Source organism: Archocentrus centrarchus, chromosome 13, assembly GCF_007364275.1.
Source record: "Archocentrus centrarchus isolate MPI-CPG fArcCen1 chromosome 13, fArcCen1, whole genome shotgun sequence".
Classification (NCBI taxonomy): domain Eukaryota; kingdom Metazoa; phylum Chordata; class Actinopteri; order Cichliformes; family Cichlidae; genus Archocentrus; species Archocentrus centrarchus.
Genome location: NC_044358.1, coordinates 4,430,819 through 4,453,757, shown reverse-complemented (window position 1 = coordinate 4,453,757; position 22,939 = coordinate 4,430,819). Strand labels below are relative to the sequence as shown.

The 22,939-nt window shown below is 41.5% G+C and overlaps 1 protein-coding gene across 1 annotated transcript in view; it reads left to right on the top strand.

The window, feature by feature from the left end:
* The first annotated feature begins 22,213 nt into the window (after positions 1-22,213).
* Positions 22,214-22,939, top strand: part of sgsm2 (small G protein signaling modulator 2) — a 112,172-nt gene continuing 111,446 nt past the window's right edge. The window contains exon 1 of the mRNA XM_030744456.1: positions 22,214-22,342. Within this exon, the coding sequence (XP_030600316.1) occupies positions 22,283-22,342 (60 nt within the window). The 5' untranslated portion in view covers positions 22,214-22,282. The remainder of the gene's footprint in view (positions 22,343-22,939) is intronic.

Here is a 22,939-nt window from a genome sequence, read left to right as displayed (position 1 = left end):
CAAGCTAGCTAGAATGAAAAAGGGTCATTTTCAGGCACTGTTTTCAAGATTCAGCATAATTTTGAATTTCATTATGCAAGACGAAGTTGTACATAGAACTTGCAGCTGTAGACCGGCACAGTCTGCTAGCCCTTTAAATAAATAAAAAAATATATAAAATAATAAATCCGACGGAAAAATTGTTGTACAAGTATCAATAAATCAATGAATATAATACTGTTGCTAAAATAAAAAAGTACTTACAGTTCATATCTATAAGTTTTAATACCTTTGTCTCATGTATTTTCTTCTTGTTTTGTTTATTAAATACTGCATCTTATTTTAAGGCTAATGCATTCGTTCTGCGAGGAATACAATGACAACACTAATGCAGTGGTTAGATATCTGAAACATCTAGTCGCAAGTGTTTCTTTTTTATGATATTCTTTTTGTTATATTTTGAAACATGACTTACCTTATTGATTGAAGACCAGTCGTTAGATAACAATGTACTATACTAAACACATTATAAAGTCACTGGCATCGATGACGAGATGACTATAGCAATAAACGAGCCTGACAGCCTGGTATCCTTCATTAATGGGACAACTAGATAAATATCAGTGGTTTTGACAGAGCTCCATTATGGAACAAAGAATTGATGTAAAAGCAATTTTCTAATAACAAATATACATAGCCCTTAGGTTGGTGATCTGTATCTATGAACCTTCTTTGTATCCTAGACATAAGACAACAGGATTCCTGAAATTCCATAAAATGTGCACATACACCAAAAGTATTCACTCATCTGCCTTCACACACATTTGAGTGACATCCAGAGGTGGCAAAAGTACTGACATTCTGTACTTAAGTAGAAGTACAAGTACTTGTGTTAAAAAATACTTTGGTAAAAGTCAAAGTACTGGTTCAACTTCTTTACTTAAGTAAAAGTAAAAAAGTACAGGCTCTGAAATTTACTCAAAGTAAGAAAGTAAAAGTAGCTTTTTGGAGGATGTTTCTACCTGCTATTTTTGTGTAAAGCTAACTGAACCTTATTATATATTATTGTAAAAATATAAAATAATACATGAGAACACAAACGTTATTCCAATCTAAATTTTAATTCTAATGAATGTACTCAGCTTGAATAACAAACTGTGAAAGGGAATTTAAACACAGCTCTGTTCTCTGTGTCCTCCATAGTAGAGGGTGACTGTGTCTCCACCTAAACACAAACATGAGGATACTCAGGGGTTACAGTGGGATTCAGAAGGTGGAGGAACCCTAAGATCAGCTGTAGTGGCTCTGCATGGGGAGAAGAATCACAGCTTTCTATTGTGAGCTGCAGTAAATGATGTTGGTGTGCAGGCTGTGATCAGCTGACCTGCTGCTGCTGCTGCTCTGAGGTTTACTGCTCTGTGTGGATGAACTGAACTCACAGAGATGTAACCCAGTATTTCACAGCTATCTGAGCTGATCTCCATCCCCACACTGACAGCATACAGGCTGTAGAAATGTTGGATTCAGTGAATGAATCTCAGCATCAGCAGCTTTGATTCAAACTCATCTCTGCTGCACTGATGTAACCTGTAACTCTGACCATGAACACAAAGTGCACCAACACAGAGCTTTACTGTAAATACAGTACAACAAGATAACCTGTTTATTACGTACTAAACTGCAGTATTTTCATACAATCTTTGAATTACACAAAGTCAGCATACTTCAGTTTATTTTCCAGTCCTTACCTTTAATTCTAGCCTCTCTTCTTCCTCTCCTGTCCTCTTTCTCCATCTCTGAGTGAACTTCTCTCTCTTTGCTCTCCCTCAAATGCAGCAGCTCTTCTTTTAGCTAGCAGACACACTGTGTGACAAACTGCACACACTTTGTGTGTTTGCTGATATTTGTTGAGCATTTAAAAACGTTGCATTTACCTGCCACACGTGACTCCCTTCCTGCTCGCTCCTCTTCAGTACCGCTAGCTAAGCTGTTTATGTCCTGCGAGCGTAACTTACGGATTCGGTCCGGCCCGCTGTGACCCCTGATTATAGCGCTATAAATGAGACATTAATTACATGGGTTTGTGTATTTAATCCCTTTGTACCCGATAAGCCCCGGTGATGGAGGATACGCCAGTACGATTGTCTCTTATATGTTAATATTCCTCCGTTTAGGCTCAGATCGTTTGATGACTGACGGCGCACTGACCGGAAACGCAAACTTCTCCCTGACGTGTTAAAAAGTAACGAGTCTGTTTTGAAAATGTAAGAAGTAGAAAGTACCGATACTTGTGTAAAAATGTAGGGAGTAAAAGTAAAAAGTACTCAGAAAAATAAATACTCAAGTAAAGTACAGATACCTAAAAAATCTACTTAAGTACAGTAACGAAGTATTTGTACTTCGTTACTTCCCACCTCTGGTGACATCCATTCTTAATCCATAGGGAATATTATATTGGCCCACCCTTTGCAACTATAAAAGCATCAACTCTTCTGGGACAGCTTTCCACAAAACATAGGAGAGTGTTTATGGGAATTTTTGACCATTCTTCCAGTGGTGCATTTGTGAGGTCAGACACTGATGTTGGCCTGGCTCGCAGTCTCTCCTCTAATTCATCCCAAAGGTGTTCTATCAGGTTGAGGTCGGGACTGTGCAGGCCAGTCAAGTTCTTCCACACCAAACTCATTCATCCATGTCTTTATGGTCCTGCTTTGTGCACTGGTGTGCAGTCATGTTGGAACAGGAATGGGCCATCCCCAAACTGTTCCCACAAAGTTGGGAGCATGAAATTGTCCAAAATTTCTTGGTATACTGAAGCATTAACAGTTCCTCTCACTGGGACTAAGGGGGTCAAGCCCAACTCCTCACAAACAACCCCACACCATACCCACCCCCCCTCCACCAAACTTAACACTTGGCACAATGCAGTCAGACAAGTATTGCTCTCTCTCTTTTACGTGGTCTACCACTCCCTGTTGTTCTCAATACCTTCCACTTTGTTATAATACCACTAACAATTTACTGTGGAATATTTAGTAGTGAGGAAATTTCATGACTGGACTTGTTGCACAGGTGGCATCCTATCACGGTACCATGCTGGAATTCACTGAGCTCCTGAGAGCGACCCATTCTTTCACAAATGTTTGTAGAAGCAGTCTGCATGCCTAGGTGCTTAGTTTATGCACCTGTGGCCATGAAAGTGACTGGAACACCTGGATTCAGTGATTTGGATGGGTGAGTGAATACCTTTGGCAATATAGTGTATTTATTTCAGACCTGATTCAGTGGGTAATATAAATATTTGTTTTTTTACACAGTGAACTACATCTATTATTGTGACAAATTTCACTCCTTTTTGGTTTTAATTTTGATAATTATGGCTTCTGACTCATGAAAATCAGAAATCCAGTATCTTATTTTATTAGAATATTTCATTTTGATTTTGAGTAAATCACAATTCAAGGAGTATAAACACAGTTTATGTCATGTGTGACAGAACAGGCAGGGTGAACCCAAAGGCAGAACTCCGGAGGTAGGACTGAACAAAAATGATGACTTTATTGAAGAAAATTTAAAAAAAACACAAAACCAGGAGCATCAGCGCAAAAACTTAACTTACAGGAAAACAGAGTAACCAGAACAAAATCACACCTCCATGTGGAAGGGCGCAACAAAGGATAGAACAAACACAAGGGCTTAAATGCACACAGGAGGTAATAATGGGAGAAAGGAAAAAGCTGGGGAACACAGGGCACAGGTGAACAGAATCTAACTAATTAAACAAGGGAAGCAAAACTAACACAAAGCACGAAGGGCAAGGGACTGTCAAAATAAAACAGGAAGAGACCTAACAAGAAATAGAAGCAAGACAACACAGAAGACTGGACAAAGGAGACTGATCACAGAGGGAATCTAAACATGAGATAACATGGGGAAGACACAGATGCCTGAAACACAAGAGCACAGGGAAGACAAGAACGGGAAACAAACTTAACTCAAAACTATAGCAAACTGAGAATCTACACAAAAAGGAAATCAATAAACATAATCAGAGGTATAACAAAACTTAACCAAAGAACAAAAAACACTGGGACACCGGCCCCGGCTCATGACAGTTTATCTCTCATTCTAGTTCAGTACACACAACCACAGTTGTGGGGAAGACTGCTAACTTGAACATCAGTGGGACAATACATTTTCTTTAGCTTCTCTCAGTAGCAGCAGCTAGATTGTGTTAAATGCACTTGAGAACTCACAGAAGGTGATCCTCACCATGCAGTTGTTACTATTTATATGGGAGTAAGTGCTTTGCTGCATGCATCCACTGCTCTCCCAGACCAGCTTAACACCTTTTTCTCTCACTTTGAAGAGGACAGCAGACAGGCAGAGGACACACAACTGACGCTATCAGAGCATGACAAGCCCCTCACCATCCAACCACACCAGGTACTGTGGGTCCTGTGTGGCATTGACACCAGCAAAGCAGTATTCACTGACACCTTTAACTGCTTGCTACAGCAAGCTACAGTCCATCTACTTGAGCTCTACTCAAGCCGTGTCCTCCAACGGGCCACAAAGATCCAGAATAACCCCTCCCACCCAGGACACTCTGCATTCACCAGTCTCCCCTCTGGCAGGCCCAGAGTCATGCAAACCCACACCAGCAGATTAAAACACAGCGTCCTCCCTATGGCTGTGAAGACTGCTGCAGGAAACATGACATTCCTCTCCCTTTGTCCCCCTACTATTATCTCCCAGTACAGCAATATGGACTAATGAAATAACTGCTTGCTAGTAACTATGTGGCAGCACGGTGGCGCAGTGGTTAGCACTGCTGCCTCACAGATAGAATACCATCTGGAGGCCTGGTTCGATTCCACCTTCGCCCAGGCCTCTCCCTCTCTCTGTGTGGAGTTTGCATGTTCTCCCCGTGCTTGCGTGGGTTTCCTCCGGGTACTCCGGTTTCCTCCCACATTCCAAAGACATGCACTTACTGGGGTTAGGTTAATTGGCTATTCTAAATTGCCCATAGGTGTGAATGTGTGTGTGAAAGGTTGTTCGTCTCTCTGTGTTGGCCCTGTGACAGGCTGGCGACCTGTTCAGGGTGTACCCTGCCTCTCGCCCTATGACAGCTGGGATAGGCTCCAGCCCCCCCGCGACCCTGAACAGGATAAGCGGAAGCAAATGGATGGATGGATGGATAGTAACTATGTGTCGTATTTAGTGCTTACTATTTATTTATTTATTATGTATTGTGTTTTTGATATATATATATATATATTGTAACTGCTATGAGAGATTTGCGACAAATGAAATTTGTACTCTTTTGTACAATGACAATGTGGCTCAGGATGTAGAGCAGGTCATCTACTGACTGGAAGGTTGGTGGTTCGATCCCTGGCTGCTCCAGGCTGCATGCCAAAGTAACTAAGGCAACATTTTAAACCCTGAGTTGCTCCCAATGTATTTGTCAGAGTTTGAATGTTAAATAGAAAGCACTTAGATATAGAAAAAAGTTCTTGCATGAATGGCTCTTCAGTTTAATTCTATTTATATAGCACCAAAACACAATACACAATCGCTTCAAGGTGCTTTAAATTATAATATTACAATAATTACAGAGAAAACCCAGCAGTCAAATCCACCCTATGAGCAAGCAGTTGACGACAGTGGAAAGGAAAAACTCCCTTTTAACAGGAAGAAACCTCCAGCAGAACCAGGCTCAGGGAGAGGCAGTCATCTACCACGACTGGCTGGGGGTGAGGGGAGAGAGCCAGGATGAAAGATTGTGGAAGAGAGCCAGAGATTAATAATAACTAGTGATTAAATGCAGAGTGGGGTATAAGAGGTGAATGAAAAGAAACACTCAGTGTATCACGGAATCCCCCCAGTAGCCTAGGCCTATTGCAGCATAAACTAAGGGATGGTTCAGGATCACCTGATCCAGCCTTAAGTATAAGCTTTATCAAAAAGGAAAGTTTTAAGCCTAACCTTAAAAATAGAGAAGATGTCTGTCTCCTGAATCCAAATTGGGAGCTGGTTCCACAGAAGAGGGGCCTGAAAGCTGAAGGCTCTGCCTCCAATTCTACTCTTAAGTATCCTAGGAACCACAAGTAAGCCAGCAGTCTGAGAGCAAAGTGCTCTATTGGGGTTATATGGTACTATGAGGTCTTTGAGATAAGATGAGGCCTGATTAAGAGATGCACAGGAGGCTTCCTAGTCAGATGTCTGGACCACCTTATCTGGCACCTTTTGATGTGGAGGGGCAACAGCTCTACTTTGAGCCCCTCCCAAATTGCTGCACTCCTCACCCTATCTCTAAGGGAATGGCCAGCCACCCTTCGGAGGAAGCTCATTTCTGCCGATTGTATTCGCAATCTCATTCTTATGATCACTACTCAAAGCTCATGACCATAGATGAGGGCAGGGACTTTTCTGGCTGAGGACCATGTTCTCAGCCAGACCATGGAATGCCTTCTCCAAGTCCACATAACACATGTAGACTGGATGGGCAAACTCCCATTCACACTCAAATATCCTTGAGAGGATGAAGAGCTGGTTCAGTGTTCCGCAACTAGGACAGAAACCACATTGCTCTTCATGAATCCAAGGTTCAACTAATGGACGAACCCTTCCTTCCAGCACCCTGGCATAGACCTTACTGGGGAGCCTGAGGAGTGTGATACCCGATCACCCTCAGGTCTCCCTTCGTAAAAATGGGGACCACCACCCTGGTCTGTCAATTCAGTGGCACCACCCCAGATCTCCATGTGATGCTGCAGAGGTGTCTCAACCAAATCAGCCCTACAACAACCGAGCCTTCAGGAACTCAGGGCGAAACTCATCCACCCCAGGGGCCCTGCCACCAAGGGGTTGTTTAACACCTCAATGACCTCACCCCCAGTGATGTGCGAGTCATCTCCCTCATCCCCAGACTCTACTTCCACTGCAGATGCAAGCTAGGGTGCCCTGGTGCCACGTGCACTTATGAACATCCTTATGTTCAAACATGGTGTTCGTTATGGACAAACTGTGGTTTACACAGATGTCCAATAACAAGACACCATTCCGATTCAGATCAGGGAGGCTGTTCCTCGTAATCACGCCCCTCCAGGTCTCACTGTCGTTGCCCACTTGAAGGTTGAAGTCTGCCAGCAGAACAATGGAGTCACCAGATGGAGTACCCTCGAGCACCCTGCCCAGCAACTCCAAGAAGGGTGGGCACTCTGAACTGTTATTCAGTGCATTAGTGCAAACAACCAGGGCCCGTTCCCTTGCCCAGATGCGCAGGGAAGCAACTCCAGACTGGAACAGAGTCCAGTCCCTCTTCAGGAGACTGGTTCCAGAGCCCAGGCCATGGGTTGAGGTGAGCCCGACTATATCTAGTCGGTATCACTCAACCTCACGCACTAGCTCAGGTTCCTTCCCCACCAGAGAGGTGACATTCCATGTGCCAACAGCCAGTCTCGATAGGGCCTCCACCCTTGGCCACCATCCGACACCCTTTGCACCTGACCTTTACGATGCCTCCTGCGGGTGGTGGGCCTACAGGAGGGAGGGCCCATGTCTTCTCTCAGGGCTGCGCCCAGCTGGGCAGTACGGGCTAATGCCCGACCACCAGATGGTCTATCTTGAGTTCCCTCCCCAGGCCTGGCTCCAGGGTGGGGAGTTCCCTTGGTGACTCTTCTATAGATGTTGTTGGAATTGTGCTTTGTCTGGCCCCTCACCCAGTGCCATGGGTGACCCTACCAGGTGGACAAGCACCCGGACAACATATACCTCCTGGGATCACTGGGACACACAAACCCCTCCACCACGATAAGTTGGCAATTCACGGAGGAGAATTTCCATTCTGGATTTAACAGGGAGCCAATGAAGAAAAGCCAGTATGGGAGAAATATGTTCTCTCTTTCTAGTCCCTGTCACTACTCTAGCCATCATGATAAAGATGTTGGAACACCTTTATCATGCCACCCCAAGTGATGGCAAGTGAAGCTCAATAAATACCAAGGGCTCAGAGAAGAGCTAGAAAGGATGTGGAAGGGGAAGGTAACAGTGGTCCCTGTGGTAATTTTAACACTTGAGGCGGTGACCAACCCAACCTGGGAGAATGACTCCAGCAGATTCCAGCAACAACATCTGAGATCTCTGTCCAGAAGAGCGCAGTACTGAGAACAGCTGAGATACAGCACAGGACCTCCAAGTTCCCAGGCCTCTGATAGAGGACCCAAGCTTGGAGGACAAAAGATCGCCCGCAGGGCAAGATGGGATTTATATGATGACAATGGCAATGCAGAAATGGTTCTCATAGTTTTTTGTTTTTATTTTTATTTTTTGCTATTAAATCTTGTAGCATGGGTCATAATTGGAGTTCTGATGTCTACCATATTATTAACAGGTTTTGCATTTAACATACAGTTGTGGTCAGAAGTTTATGTGCACTCATCATAGACATGACAGTCATGGTTCATGCCTCATCCACAACTACCACAAAAGACTTCAGGCTGTCATTGATGTTAGAGGGGGCAATACACAGTATTAAGAACTGGGGTATGTAAACGTTTGATCAGGGCCATTTGGATGCTTTTTGTTGTCATTATGATTTAAAAATAGAAAACACAGTTGTTTATCAGTAAATGGTTTCACCCAAACACTAAGCATGAGTGGAAAATATGTTTTTGTGTTATCATTTATATTCTCTGAAAAAAGGCCAAGAAAGCAAAATTATGCCAGGGTATGTAAACTTTTGAGCACAACTGTATATCTACATCTCTTATTTTCTGATTTCCTGCTTTTCGTTAAAGCGCTCAGCTATCCTACTTCAGTGTTGCGTCACACACAAGACACTGACTGGACAACAGGGAGGATCCCCTCTAAAGTCACTGGACATGATGAGGTTCAAATGGGACCTCATTTTCACAAAAACCTTGTGCTCTTTTGACAGTTTTGGTTTGTATTGAACCAAGGACAAAATGACTGCCTCACTGATGAACAAACAGAAGGACAATTTTCTTTGTTGAGTTCTGTACAATGTGCAGAGTAAGTGTATTTATTTTTCATTGTAAATGAACTAGTGCTTATATAGCACTTTTCTACTTTAGCTGAGCACTCTAAGCGCTTTATACAACACATTTACCCATTCACACACATATTCATACAAGTGCTTCTTTCTACAGCTAAGTGCTTTCTATCTAATATTCACACTCCAACAGTTGCATCGGAGAGCAACTTGGGATTCAGTATCTTGCCCAGAGAAACTTTGGCCAGAAATTTAAGAAATTTAGTAGTTGGTGGCTAAAATTCTAAAGTCTATACAAAAAAATTGATTAAAAACAAAAAACAAAAGCAAAGACCCCAATATGAATCAAATGAATTATATGTACTCTAATCTGAAATATTTAAACTGCTGAAATCATGCTGAAACACATTCAGTATGTATATATGTTCACAGAATGAATGATCATCATGAAGTTTCAGGTATCATGGCATATCTTGTGTTTAGTGTGGAGTGTCAGCTGGTAAATAGAATGGTTCTCACATTTGTGTCCTTGGAGTTGGGGTAATCTGAACCTTTGTGTATAGAAACTATTCATGCAGGCATGGCCAAAAATGTTGGCACCCCTGAAAAATTTCCAGAAAGTGAAGTATTTCTCCCAGAAAATGATAGCAGTCACACATGTTTTGTTATGCACATGTTCATTTCCTTTGTGTGTATTGGAAAAACACAAAAAAAGAGGGGAAAAAAAGCCAAAATCCATATAATTTCATGCTAAACTCCAAAAATGGGCTGACAAAATTGTTGGCACCGTTTCGAAATTGTGGGTTAAAAAAAACTTTGTTTCAAGCATTTGATGCTCGTTTAAACCCACCTGTGGCAAGTAACAGGTGTGGGAAATATACAGCCCACGGCACTGTAGCTAATCTCCCTGGACATGGACGGAAGAGAAAAATTGATGAAAGGTTGCAACACAGGATAGTCTGGATGGTGGAGATAAGCAGCCCCAATCAAGTTCTAAAGAAATTCAAGCTGTCCTGCAGGCTCAGGGTGCATCAGTGTCAATGCAAACTATCCAACATTTGAATGAAAGGAAACACTGTGGCAGGAGACCCAGGAGGGACCCCACTGCTGACACAGAGACATAAAAAAGCTAGACTGCAGTTTGCCAAAATGTACGCGAGTAAGCCAAAATCCTTCTGGGACAATGTCTTGTGGACAGATGAGACCAAGATAGAGCTTTTTGGTAAAGCACATCATTCCACTGTTTACTGAAAACAGAACAAGGCCTACAAAGCAAAGAACACAGTACCTCCAGTCAAATATGGTGGCGGTTCAAAGATATTTTGGGGGTTGTTTTGCTGCCTCTGGCACTGGATTCCTCAACTGTGTTCAAGGCATCATGATATCTGAAGAATACCAAAGGATTTTGGGTTGCAATGTAGGGCCCAGTGTCAGAAAGCTGGGTTTGGGTCATGGGTTTTTCAGCAGGACAATGACCCCAAACATTCTTCAAAAAGCACAAAGAAATGGATGAAAACAAAGTGAAGGAGAGTTCTGAAGGGGCCAGCAATGAGTCCGGATCTAAATCCCATTGAACACCTGTGGAGAGAACTTAAAATTGCTGTTGGGAGAAGAAACCCTGCAAATATAAGAGACCTAGAGCAGTTTGGAAAAGAGTGGTCCAAAAGTCCAGTTGAGAGGTGTAAGAAGCTTGTTGATGGTTATAGGAAGCAGTTGATTTCAGTAATTTTTTCCAAAAGGTGTGCAACCAAATATTAAGTTGAGGATGCCAGTAATTTTGTCCAGTCCATTTTTGGAGTTTAGCATGAAATTATATGAATTTTAGCTTTTGTTTCCTTCTTTTTTTGTGTTTTTCCAATACAGAAAAAGGAAATGAACATGAGCATAACAAAACAAGTGTGATTGCAATAATTTTCTGGAAAATGTTTGACCATGACTGTACTGTATATGCAACTGAAACTCAGGGATTTTTACATGATGTCCACAGTTGAGCTAACTGAACTTGGGGCTTTGTGTCTAAGCTTAGGTTAACGCACCATGTGAAAAGTCTTTAGAGGTATGACTAAACAATGCCGTAAACTACTGAAACATGTCATCAATATTGAAAAAAAGACCAATGTGTGAGTCTTGATGTGATTTTAGGCATGGAACAGGTTACATTGTCTCACCATCTTAGGATTTCATTTGAGATTTACTAAAAAATCTTGACACAGTTCTCAATTACCACAGTGTTATTTGGACACTGTGCTCAGAATAAAACCATAAAAAATAAAATTGGGTGACAAAAAGATGTGTAGACAGATTAGTAGATTGGTGGACTAATAGCAACAGCTGTTCGGCCATGTCTTAAGAAAACACCACCAAAACTGTTTAACATTTCAGGACTGAGTTTTTGAAAGTAGAATCTTCATGTGTTATTTCTTATTTATTCTAATAAATATTTCTTCTCCAGATAGAAACTCACGACTGCGACGTTGAAGTTGATTTTCACATAAGATTTTCAAAATGTTTTCTTTTCTGTTTTTAAAATGATCTCTATATTATATTGCGGAAAACCCTTTCTACATTTTACATTATGGTTATTTATATGACATTTAAAAATGTTACTAATTAAATTTGCCTGAAAAATTATTTCTATATTATGTCTGAAATATATTATGGTTTGTATTAAATGTTGTATGTTCTACTGATATGAGTCACAAGTTATTTATTTATTTATTTTTGTAATTCAGAATATTTCAGCACTTTCAACAGGTTTCCCAAATAGTTCAACAATTTAAAGAAAGATCAAATTAAGATTAAGATTTGAGAATTCTAAGCCCAAAGCCAGTATTCAAAGATCATATTCAGAATTGTGAGAACTATGCCTTAATTCTAGCAGCACACTGAGAATTCTAATATCAAACTAGTATTAAACAATGCAACTCAAATCACCCAGCTTTAACAGGTAATTTAGACAGATGTGCCCTATAATTAAATTTAAGTTCTGCGTAATATCTCGGTAATTTAGCTGAAAAAACCATCAGTGTTTCCCTGATTGTACATCGTAAGGATGCAGTACTTTTCGGGGTACGGGCTGCATTATGTAGTGGCTTCATCTAACTGACAGGGATTTTACAGGAAGGGAGACATACATTACATTGTAAGTAATCAACCTTTGAGGGTATAAGCTGAGCATCTGAGCCTATAATGATGCAGACATGGTGAGTTTTTTGTGTTAACCATTTTATTTAAAAAAAAAAAGAAAGTTAAACAACATTAAAGAAGAACGTGAACCAATTTTGTAACCCTTAAAAAATGAACTTGACCAATACAGGACAAAACCATACTTAAACTCTGAAACACTATGGAATTGAAAGGAGAATTTCTTTTCACTGTAATCAGGTAGTGGCAGTACGGCCATGGTGGAGTGACATTTTTTCGATCATAATCGCACTGTATATAATATTGAACTGTGTGGTAACTTTTTAGGGGACCTGAGGAGTGCCCATAGATTAATGGCACAATTTTTTGGTTAAAACACATTTAAATACCACGTTTATATTTGTATGAGGGAAGGATTACAAAGTCAAACTGTAAAGCACTGGAAAATATTTTAAGAAGAACCAAGTAAATGTTATGGCACAACACAGTTTTAACTTCCAATGTTCAGCTGATATCTAACTACCTATGTTCATACTGTACATAAATTCTATTCTATTCTATTCTATTCTTTCACTAACAAACTGTTTGGTGATTGCTTTTCTTCATGCTGAAAATGATATTTAAATTCCATGTTGTCTCTCTTTCTTACAGTGGGGAAAATAAGTATTTGATACACTGCCAATTTTGCAAGTTTTCCCACCTACAAAGAATGGAGAGGTCTGTAAATTTTTTATCGTAGATACAGTTCAACTGTAAGAGACAATCTAAAAAAAAAAAATCCAGAAAATCACATTTTATTATTTTTAAATAATTAATTTCCATTTGCAGTATTTGATATAATAGAAAAACAGAACTTAATATTTGGTACAGAAACCTTTGTTTGCAGTTACAGAGGTCAGACGTTTTCCTGTAGTTATTGACCACACACTGCAGCAGGATTTTGGCCCACTCCTCCATACAGATCTTCCCCAGATCTTTCAGGTTTTGGGGCTGTCGCTGGGCTACATTGAGTTTCAGCTCCCTCCAAAGATTTTCTATTGGGTTCAGGTCTGCAGACTGGCTAGGCCACTCCAGGACCTTGAAATGCTTCTTACGGAGTCACACCTTAGTTCCCCTGGCTGTGTGTTTCAGGTCATTGTGATGCTGGAAGACCCAGCCACGACCCATCTGCAATGCTCTTACTGAGGGAAGGAGGTTGTTGGCCAAAATCTCATGATACATGACCCCATCCATCCTCCCTTTAATGTGGTTCAGTCGTCCTGTCCCCTTAGCAGAAAAGCACCTCCAGAGTATGATGTTTCCACCCCCATGCTTCACGGTTGGGATGGTGTTCTTGGGGTTGTACTCATCCTCCTTCTTCCTCCAAACATGGCGAGTGGAGTATATATGAAAAAGCTCTATTTTGGTCTCATCTGACCACATGCCCTTCTCCCATGCCTCATTTGGATTATCCAGATGGTCATTTTCAAAATTCAAACAGGCCTGGACATTTGCTGGCGTGAGCAGGGGGACCATGACAGAATCATCCTTACCCCACGAGGTGAGATCTTGCTTATCTGGGACAGAGTTGCGGGGGCAGCAGCCTAAGGAGAGAAGCCCTCCCAGATTGCTGCAGTCCTCACCCCTATCTCTAAGGGAACGGCCAGCCACCCTTCAGAGGAAGCTCATTTCTGCCTCTTGTATGTGCTATTTTGTTCTTTGGGTCACTACCATAGGTGCGGGTAGGGACATAGATTGGCCGCTAAATCGACAGCTTTGCTTTCATGCTCAGCTTCCTCTTTACCACGACAGACAGGCGCAGCATCTGCATCACTGCAGATGCTTCCCCATTGCCAGCCGCTTCACACTCAGCTGTGAAACATTCCACTGCGAGGTGGACGCCACCACCTGATGAAGCCAACAGGACCAAATCATTCGCAAAAAGCAGAAGTAGTAAGTAGTAAGAAAAAGTAGAAGTACGTAAGAGAAGTAAGAAAGATAAGATTCTGAGGCGCCAAAGCAGAGCCTTCTGCCACTTGGCTACCCCTAGAAATTCTGTCCATAAAAATTATGCACAGAATCTGTGACAAAGGGCAGCCTGGCGAAGTCCGACATCCACAGGAGGCGAGTCTGACTTATCGCCGGCAATACTGACTAAGGTCTCAATGTTGTACAGGGACTGAATGGCCCTCAACAAGGGCCAGATATCCCATACTCCTACAGAACCAACACAAACCTTTATGACAGAGTACATGTGCACAACACCATGCCTGTAAGATTTGTAAAAAGGGGGGAACTCCCAAGAGAAGCTTTAGCTTATATAGGGACTCCCGCACAGTGTTGATTTTGACAACAAATTTTAATTTAGTTTTATTCATAGTCTTTTGACAAAAATGTAATTAAGTTTTAGTCATAATTTAGTCATCTGAATAGTTTTAGTTTTAGTCTAGTTTTAGTCGACTAATTAGCGTAAGAATATAGTCGATGAAATCTACAGTCGATTCAGTCGACTAAAATATAAAGGGTGTAAAAATTAAATGCTTTTTTTTCAGTTCCCTTGAATTAGTCATTATGCACACTTACATTTATTAAAAGTTATGGAATATTATTAATGCTTGAAAGACCAATACACACACAAACATATTAAACAAACATCATCTTTATTTACCTGACCTTGTTTATTGAATATAACAATAAAAATATTGATGAGTAGGCCTGGTCTGCCTGAAAAATTCACAGGCTAGTGTGGCCTTCCTGGGTTTAGATCAAATTTGTGCAACTGTTTGTTTGATTGGATGTGATTGGATTCCTAACTTGTCCCGCCCTCTCACAAAATTAAACCAGTTCTGACTGGATGTTTTTCTAACTTGTTCCTGCCTTTCACAAAATTACATAAGTTCTGATTGGATGTCGTCCCCGCCAAGCATTTTCGTCTCGTTTTCATTCGTTGACGAAAGTGTCAATTAATTTCGTCATTGTTTGTCTCCTCTTAGGTAGTTTTTATTTAGTTATTGTCTCGTTTTCGTCATGAAAAAAAGGGCTCTTGATTAAAACTATGAAAATAGTTCATCAACGAAATTAATACTGCTCCCGTAGCACTTCCCACAGGATACCCCAAGGGACAGAATGCCTTCTCCAAGATCACATAACACATGTAGAGACTGGATGGGCAAAAGCACACTCGAATATCCTCGAGAGGATGAAGAGCTGGTCCAGCGTTCTGCGACCAGGATGAAAACTGCATTGTTCCTCTTGAATCCAAGGTTCGACTAACGGATGGACCCTCCTTTCCAGCACCCTGGCATAGACCTTACCAGGGTGGCTGACGAGTGTGATCCCCTGAGAAGTGGAGCACACACTCCGGTCCCCCTTCTTAAAGATGGGAACCACCACCCCAGTCTGCCAATGCAGTAGCAAGCCAGGAAAATCCTATTGAGATTTAAAATCTTTTACAAAGGAGTCCTGGCCAAGTGTTGAGGTGAGCCTGATTATATCTAGCTGGTATCTCTCAACCTCATGCACTAGCTCACGCTTTCTGCTTTCCTTTTGACACAAATCACCCCTAATAATCATCTCCACTTACTCCAACTTCCCTGCACTCCTTCTTCACCTCTCTTGTGGACAGTTCATTGCTTTTGATGGTTGACCCCACGTATTAAATTCATCTACTCTCACTACCTCTACTCCATGCATCTTTACTGTTATATTTGTCTCCTCTCATTCACACGTATTCTGTCATTCCTCTTCTCTTCAGAGCATACTCCACCTCTATTGGCTCTCTCCCATGCACCTGCTCCCTACTCTCACTAAAGATCACAATGTTGTTTGCAAACATCATCAGACTCCTACCTGACCTCACTAGCCAACCTGTCCATCACTATTGTTAACAAGAAGGGGTTCAGAGCAGATCCCCGATGTAATCATACCCCACCATGAACCATCTGTCACTCTTACCGGACACCCTCACCACTGTCTCTCTGGCCTTATACACGTCCTGCATCACCTAGACTCACTTTTTGGACGGACCAGGGTCTGGGCCTTGTGCCTTGCCTCCCTGCCGCTCCTCGCTGGTCGCTTCTCGCTTGTAGCTTCTGATGGGCGGAGCTGCAGCTTTCTGCCCTCATTGGTAAGTACGTTTCATGGCACAGACACAAACACCCACACCTAATCGCAACACAACAAAACTGTTGGTTTGCGTTACCGTGATTCATTTATTTTTGTTTTTCCCCCACACAAATTTATTTTGCAAGCATTGTTAGTATTTTTATGTTCAACATGTGATGAACTGTTTGGTTTATTTACCTGTGCTCTTTCCCGTTTTTTAATTTTCCTCTCTATTCTCCTCTTTTCTCTTTTCTTTTTCTTCAGCCTGTCAACTCTGGCACAGAGGTTGTTACACAGTATGTTAAAAATAACTCAAATAAATAAAATAAAGGGTCAAACACTAACAAGAGGAGCCTATAGAGAACCTATAGAGCTCATCTTGAAAGAACAAATATCTCTGGCACAACAGTGCATTCAGATCACAGTTCTGCTTGCAAGATCTGCCAGACATGACAGGCTTTAAAAAACAAACAAACAAACAAACAAACAACAAACAAACAAACAAACAAACAAAACAAAACAAAAACAAACAAAAACAAAAACCAAGCCTTACTATTCACCTGCCATCTGAATAAGATGAACTTCTTTTGTTAGTTTATTGAAACATTATCTGAATTAAATTTGTAAAGGTCATCATGGCAAATTATAGAAACAAATACAACAACAAAAACACAAACAAAAGAATTACAGTCATGGCCGAAAATGTTAGCACCCCTGAAATTTTTACAGAAAATGAAGCATTTCTCCCATAAAATTATAACAATTACACATCTTTATAATGCACATGATTATTTCCTTTGTGTGTATTGGAACAACACAAAAAAAACAAACACAAAAAACAACCCCCCAAAAAAGCCAAAATTCATATAATTGTACGCAAACCCAGCTTTCTGACACTGTGCCCTACATTGCGACCCAAAATCCTTTGGTAATCTTCAGATTTCATGATGCCTTGAACACAGTTGAGGAATCCAGTGCCAGAGGCAGCAAAAAAAACCCCCAAAACATCTTTGAACCTCCACCATATTTGACTGTAGGTACTGTGTTCTTTTCTTTGTAGGCCTCGTTCTGTAGAATGATGTGCTTTACCAAAAAGCTCTATCTTGGCCTCTCTGTCCACAATACATTGTCCCAGAAGGATTTTGGCTTACTTGCGTACATTTTGGCAAACTGCAGTCTAGCTTTTTTATGTCTCTGTGTCAGCAGTGGGATCCTCCCAGGTCTCCTGCCACAGTGTTTCCTTTCATTCAAATGTCAACGGATAGTTTGCATTGACACTGATGCACCCTGAGCCTGCAGAACAGCTTGAATTTCTTTAGAACAGCTGCTTATCCACCATCTGGACTATCCTGTGTTGCAACCTTTCATCAATTTTTCTCTTCCATCCACGTCCAGGGAGATTAGCTACAGTGCCGTGGGCTGTAAGCTTCTTGATTATGTTGCACACCGTGGACAAAGGAACATCAAGATCTCTGGAGATGGACTTGTAACCTTGAGATTGTTGATATTTTTCCACAATTTTGGTTCTCAAGTCCTCAGGCAGTTCTCTTCTCCTCTTTCTGTTCTCCTTGTTTAGTGTGGCACACACAGACACACAATGCAAAGCCTGAGTCAACTTCTCTCCTTTTTATCTGGTTTCAGGTGTGACTGTATGTGTATCTGATCAAGATAAGCTAAAAAGTTTGCTGCCCCAAAAAAATCAACTGCTGAAAACTCACTTTTATAGATTATCTTTCCCTTAATCTTTCCCTATTATTGTGGGCCATAGTTTACATCTATTTGTGTGTATGGAATTGTGTATGTTGGAATGAATGCAAGACCGTATGATAGTTGCTGTGTCTGTATGTTGGAACACATACTTATTTTGAATATGTGCCTTTCATTCAAGTTATTACTAATTATTTTTTTTCTCCATGTTAACAGGTGTGATCTGTGAGTGTGTAATGATGTAAATCTGCTTAAATCTTCAGTTTGTTTATGTCATCTCAGTCTTATGTTAAAATCTCAAAAGGCAACATTTAAGTTCCAGATGTTTTAGATGTTGTATAGAACGATAGGATGTTAAGATGTGCACATGTTTAAATATAGCAACATGGTTGTATTTACCTTTAATTTAACAAGCTGTCAGCTGCAGTAAAACTATCAGCAGAAATTGTTAAAATGGTAGCATGTAAAAAGTGCAGTGGACGTGTTCGCCATCACATCCAGCAGGTGTGTCGATGGGAGGGGACTCCACCCCAAATCGCTACTGCGCAGACAGTAGGTGTGTCCAAATTCAGGGGCCACATCCTTCTATGCAGGCTGGGTCCTTCAGAGGCCGCGAAGGTTGGAAAAAGAGTGGCTGTGAAACTGGACGGTTTAGATGTTAGATTCAACTCATTGTGTGCACAAGGCACACAATGAAATGATCGTTCCAGATCACTCATCCAGAGACAAGCATCTGTGGTCATGCAGCCAGAGACCAGCGCTACCTTTAGGCAATGTGGTTTAAGTGTCTTGCCCAAGGACACAACGCAGCACAGGGACAGGGGCTCGAACCTGCAACCTTCCGGCTGCAAGGCGAGCATATGTGTGCCACCAGCTATTCCTGCCCTTATCTCAAAAACAAGTATAACACATTTCTACATCATGGAATAAAGCTGAGCGATGATTTTGTGGCAGTGGGGTGTGGTTTGGGGCATGGCTGCAGGGCAGAGGTGAGGCAGGTGGGTTGAACTCGTGACTGATTGTGTATATGTGTCTTTTTAACGCAGTAGCTGGAGGAGGAGACGCTGAGTTGAGCTGAGGTGGATGTCTGAAAACAAAGACCTTTTGTGGGAAACAACCAAGTATTGTGAGCGTATGTACGAGACTAAACTAAGGAATTTGTGCTACAGATTCATTTTCAAAAAATACACACAGCTCTCTGGTAAGACATAAAAGTTAACCCCTTAACTGGCAGCAAAAAAATCACCTGACAAAAACTACATAACGCCTTCTGGTCATTATTGGCTCTGAACAACCCATTTCATAGCCTATTAATCGGCTGCGTCTGGTCCGCGGGCCGAATGAAGTGCATTTATATGGCAGGCTAGACCCGCCCATTTTGACTGACACCTCATTCGGCCAATCATGTTAAGAAATGGGTTTCCCAGAGCAAATAATACTCAGAGGGCGTCACGTAGCTTTGTCTGGTGATTTGGTGCAGCCAGTTACATGATTGGCCGAATGACGTGTCAATAAAATGGGAGGGTCTAGCCTGCCATATAAAGGGACTACAAACGGCCCGTCACCGGGCCCTTGCCAGTTAAGGGGCTACAGAAAACTATCCAGTTATGAAGCTTAATTTAAATCTCAGCCAAACTGATTTGTGCAGGAACAAATGAAACACTGAAATAAACCAAACATCAACTGTTAGATATCATCTGAGTGAATTATATTTGTGTTTGACTTCTACTCAGTGGCAAAAGCCAGCGGGGGTTTGAAAATGATGTGAGTCACACATTTTCTCCTGGTATAGTGAGCCTCGACTGCCCGGTCAGCTGACAGCTGGCGAGGCAAGCTGGCTGTTAGACCAGCAGGAACGGACATCTCCAAAAACATCAGAGCACATTGCAATTAAGCAATATCTTGATAAATCGAGCAGATATTTGAGGTTTACACATCTACATTCTCTCCTAAAAGCATTGTAGAAGTTTATTTTGTGTCACAGAAACAGCAATATTTTAAACGTCACTCTCCTCCACTATTGCTGCTTTCGTTTGATGTTTGAATGCACTAATGTGCCAAATGACAGTTTAGAGGACCCAGCCTTCTTGGAGTCACTGGGTGGGGTGCTCAAAGGTGCTCCATCTTGAGACTTCATCTTCCTACTGTGAGACTTCCACGGTCACATGGGCAAGGACAGTGAGACCTGGAGGGGTGTAACTGGGAGGAACGGCCTGCCTGATCTGAACAGGAGTGGTGTTCTGTTATTGGACTTCTGTGCAAATCACAGTTTGTTCATAACGAGGATGCGTGAGAGTTTGCCCAACCAGTCTACATGTGTTTTGTGGACTTGGAGAAGGCATTCAACCGTGTCCCTCAGAGTATCCTGTAAATTTTGGCAGGCCTCACATATTCACTGAATAGAATTTTATCTGTCGACAGTCTGACTGTGCAGGGACTTCTTGTTTTCGGCAGGCTAGGCACCATTTAGTGCCCTGCATCCTCCTACTGGTGAGATGATGTCACTAATTCCTTTGTGTTTATTTGATTACTTAAAAACAATAAGTAAACTTAATAAAACCTTGTAAAAAATTTTTCAAGTAAAGTTAACTAATTTATATAAGTCAGTAAAGCTACTGGAATTTACAGTGCACGTTAAAGGGTATTCAAATTGAAGATGAGTCATATTTTCAGAATTGAGAGCAGGTGAATTCATGTTTGACCTCCCTTATACTGAAGTATCCCTGGGGAGATATTAAATCTCCAGCTGCTCCTGGTGATCAGGCTGCACTTACACTGCAGTAGCTTTAGTGTTTCAGCATGTTGTTAAAAGAAGAGCAAGAAGCAAACAAGGTTTCTGGACTACAGAATAGTGAAAAATGTCTTTGTTAACCTGACACCAACACTGAACTAAAAGCTTTACGTTTGCAGACATAGTGCAACTCACCCTTCTTTCTTCTTAGGCAAAGACAGGCTTCAGTGTTTGCTGAAGCTGGTTTAGTAGTATTAATGAATTCCCCAAATCTACATATAACAAGAAACCATCTTTCCTTTACTGATAGTGTAACAATATTAATGATAAAAACATGGGGCAGACCTTCTCTCCCAGATCTGATTCCACATTTAGTTTCTCTTTTGTGTCAGTACAAGTCATGTTAGCAGGAGCTGGTGGAAGAAGCTAGCGATGGCAAACTCTTAGCCCTGACATGAATGGAGGACCCACTCTATCACCTTACTAACAGTCACACAGCATGGAAAAAAAGAAGAAGAAGCAAGATTCAAGGCTGTTACTAATAGCAGCTATTTTGTGACGGTGCGCACATGTGCACACACCCACACAGCCACACAGCTACATCAGTGTCTGCTCAGCTCTCAGTGCACTGACAGTTCAGACTGAATGAGAATCAGCATGAAATGGAAAAGGTAAGGATTTAAAGGCACTGTTTTTATCCTGTCATTTTTCCTAAAGTTAACTGGATGGATACAGTCCATGTTGTAAAAAGCACAAACTTGTCCTCTCTGACATCCTTTAGCTTCACTTATATGCAACATGTGCATTTTATGCGACATTAACTGTACCTGCCAAATGAACGTAAAGTGTAAAATATTTGCCATAAATGGGAAATGCTCAATTACATAATCGTGGTTGCAGGTGCACCCTCAGCCCACATGGAGGCACAAGCAGGAAGTTTAATGATGGGGTCTCCACAAGAGATTACCATGCGTCACGTTGCTGTGACGTCATTTATGTTGCAGCAGGCCAACCTGGCATCAGAGACGATTACAAAGTCCACATGTGCTTCAGAATCCTTCCTATTCACTCACCGTCTCTTCTTATGTCTAACTGTTGGCGCCACTATTTCGAGCCTGTGAAAAAAGACAAAACGAAAACCGCAGCTAATGAGCTCATTCCATGTTCCCTGCACTGGAGTCCCGGAAGAATGATGTGAAGAAGTGTCTGCTCAAGAAAAATATTATTAACTGGAGGGATACAGAGGCAGACTAAGCCAGCCCGTTTCCCCAGCATTTTCACACGTTTCACAGAATCTGCTATAAATAACTAGAGGCTCTACAGGTTGGTGTGTCGGATGCTGAGAGGCTGCAGGTTGAGGCGGTGCTGGATGCTGTGCGCGCCAGTGATTTTTTTTCCTCCCTTTTTCCTCTTTCATTGATCAGGAAAGTGAGGAAGGCGGATCCTCTGACGTCGCTGTCAAGCTGCTCGGCTGCGTCAGAGTCCTGCTGAACCAAGGAAGAAGGAAACAAGAAGTAAAAAGGGAGAGCGGAGGAAAGGCCGAGGAGAGCGCACCGAGCGTGACGGGGAGATACAGACCTGTTGTCGAGCACACCGCGGTCGGACACACACACACGGACATGGAGGGCTGCACGGAGGAAGAATACAAGGAAAAATTATTATGGAACGTCAAACGAGAGGTAGGCACTCACGTGTGACGGCCTTCACATTAGTACTGTATTATTTTATGATATTATTAGCTTCAAAAATCAAGACAAAGGGTTTTGAAGCGGTTAGTCGTTTTATTTTTAGACTGGAAGGTTACAGTGTTTATGATTTGTGGGACTGAATTGTCCGCGTCATAAGTAGAAGTTGCCAGACTGTTAAATAAATGGACCTCGCTAATTGCACTGTTCCCATTAAAAAATAAATATATTAGTTTTGTGTTTATTACTATGAAATTATAGCCTGTTAATTATCATACGGAGCTACATCATATTTTAATATTTTGCCGATAGCATGTCTGTGGGCAAAACAATATTTAGCAGTAATTACACTTTTAGGTACAGATGAAAAGCGCGCGCGCACACACACACAGTAATTTTAAAATGAGTTTATATATATATATATATATATATATATATATATATATATATATATATATATATATAAAGGCCAATTAGAGTAAATACATTTTATAGACTAAGGTAATATTAGAGAAAAACCCCATAAACTGAGTTACTTATGAGCAAGCACTTGGCGAAAGTGGGGAGGAAGAACCCTCTGCTTTGTCACAC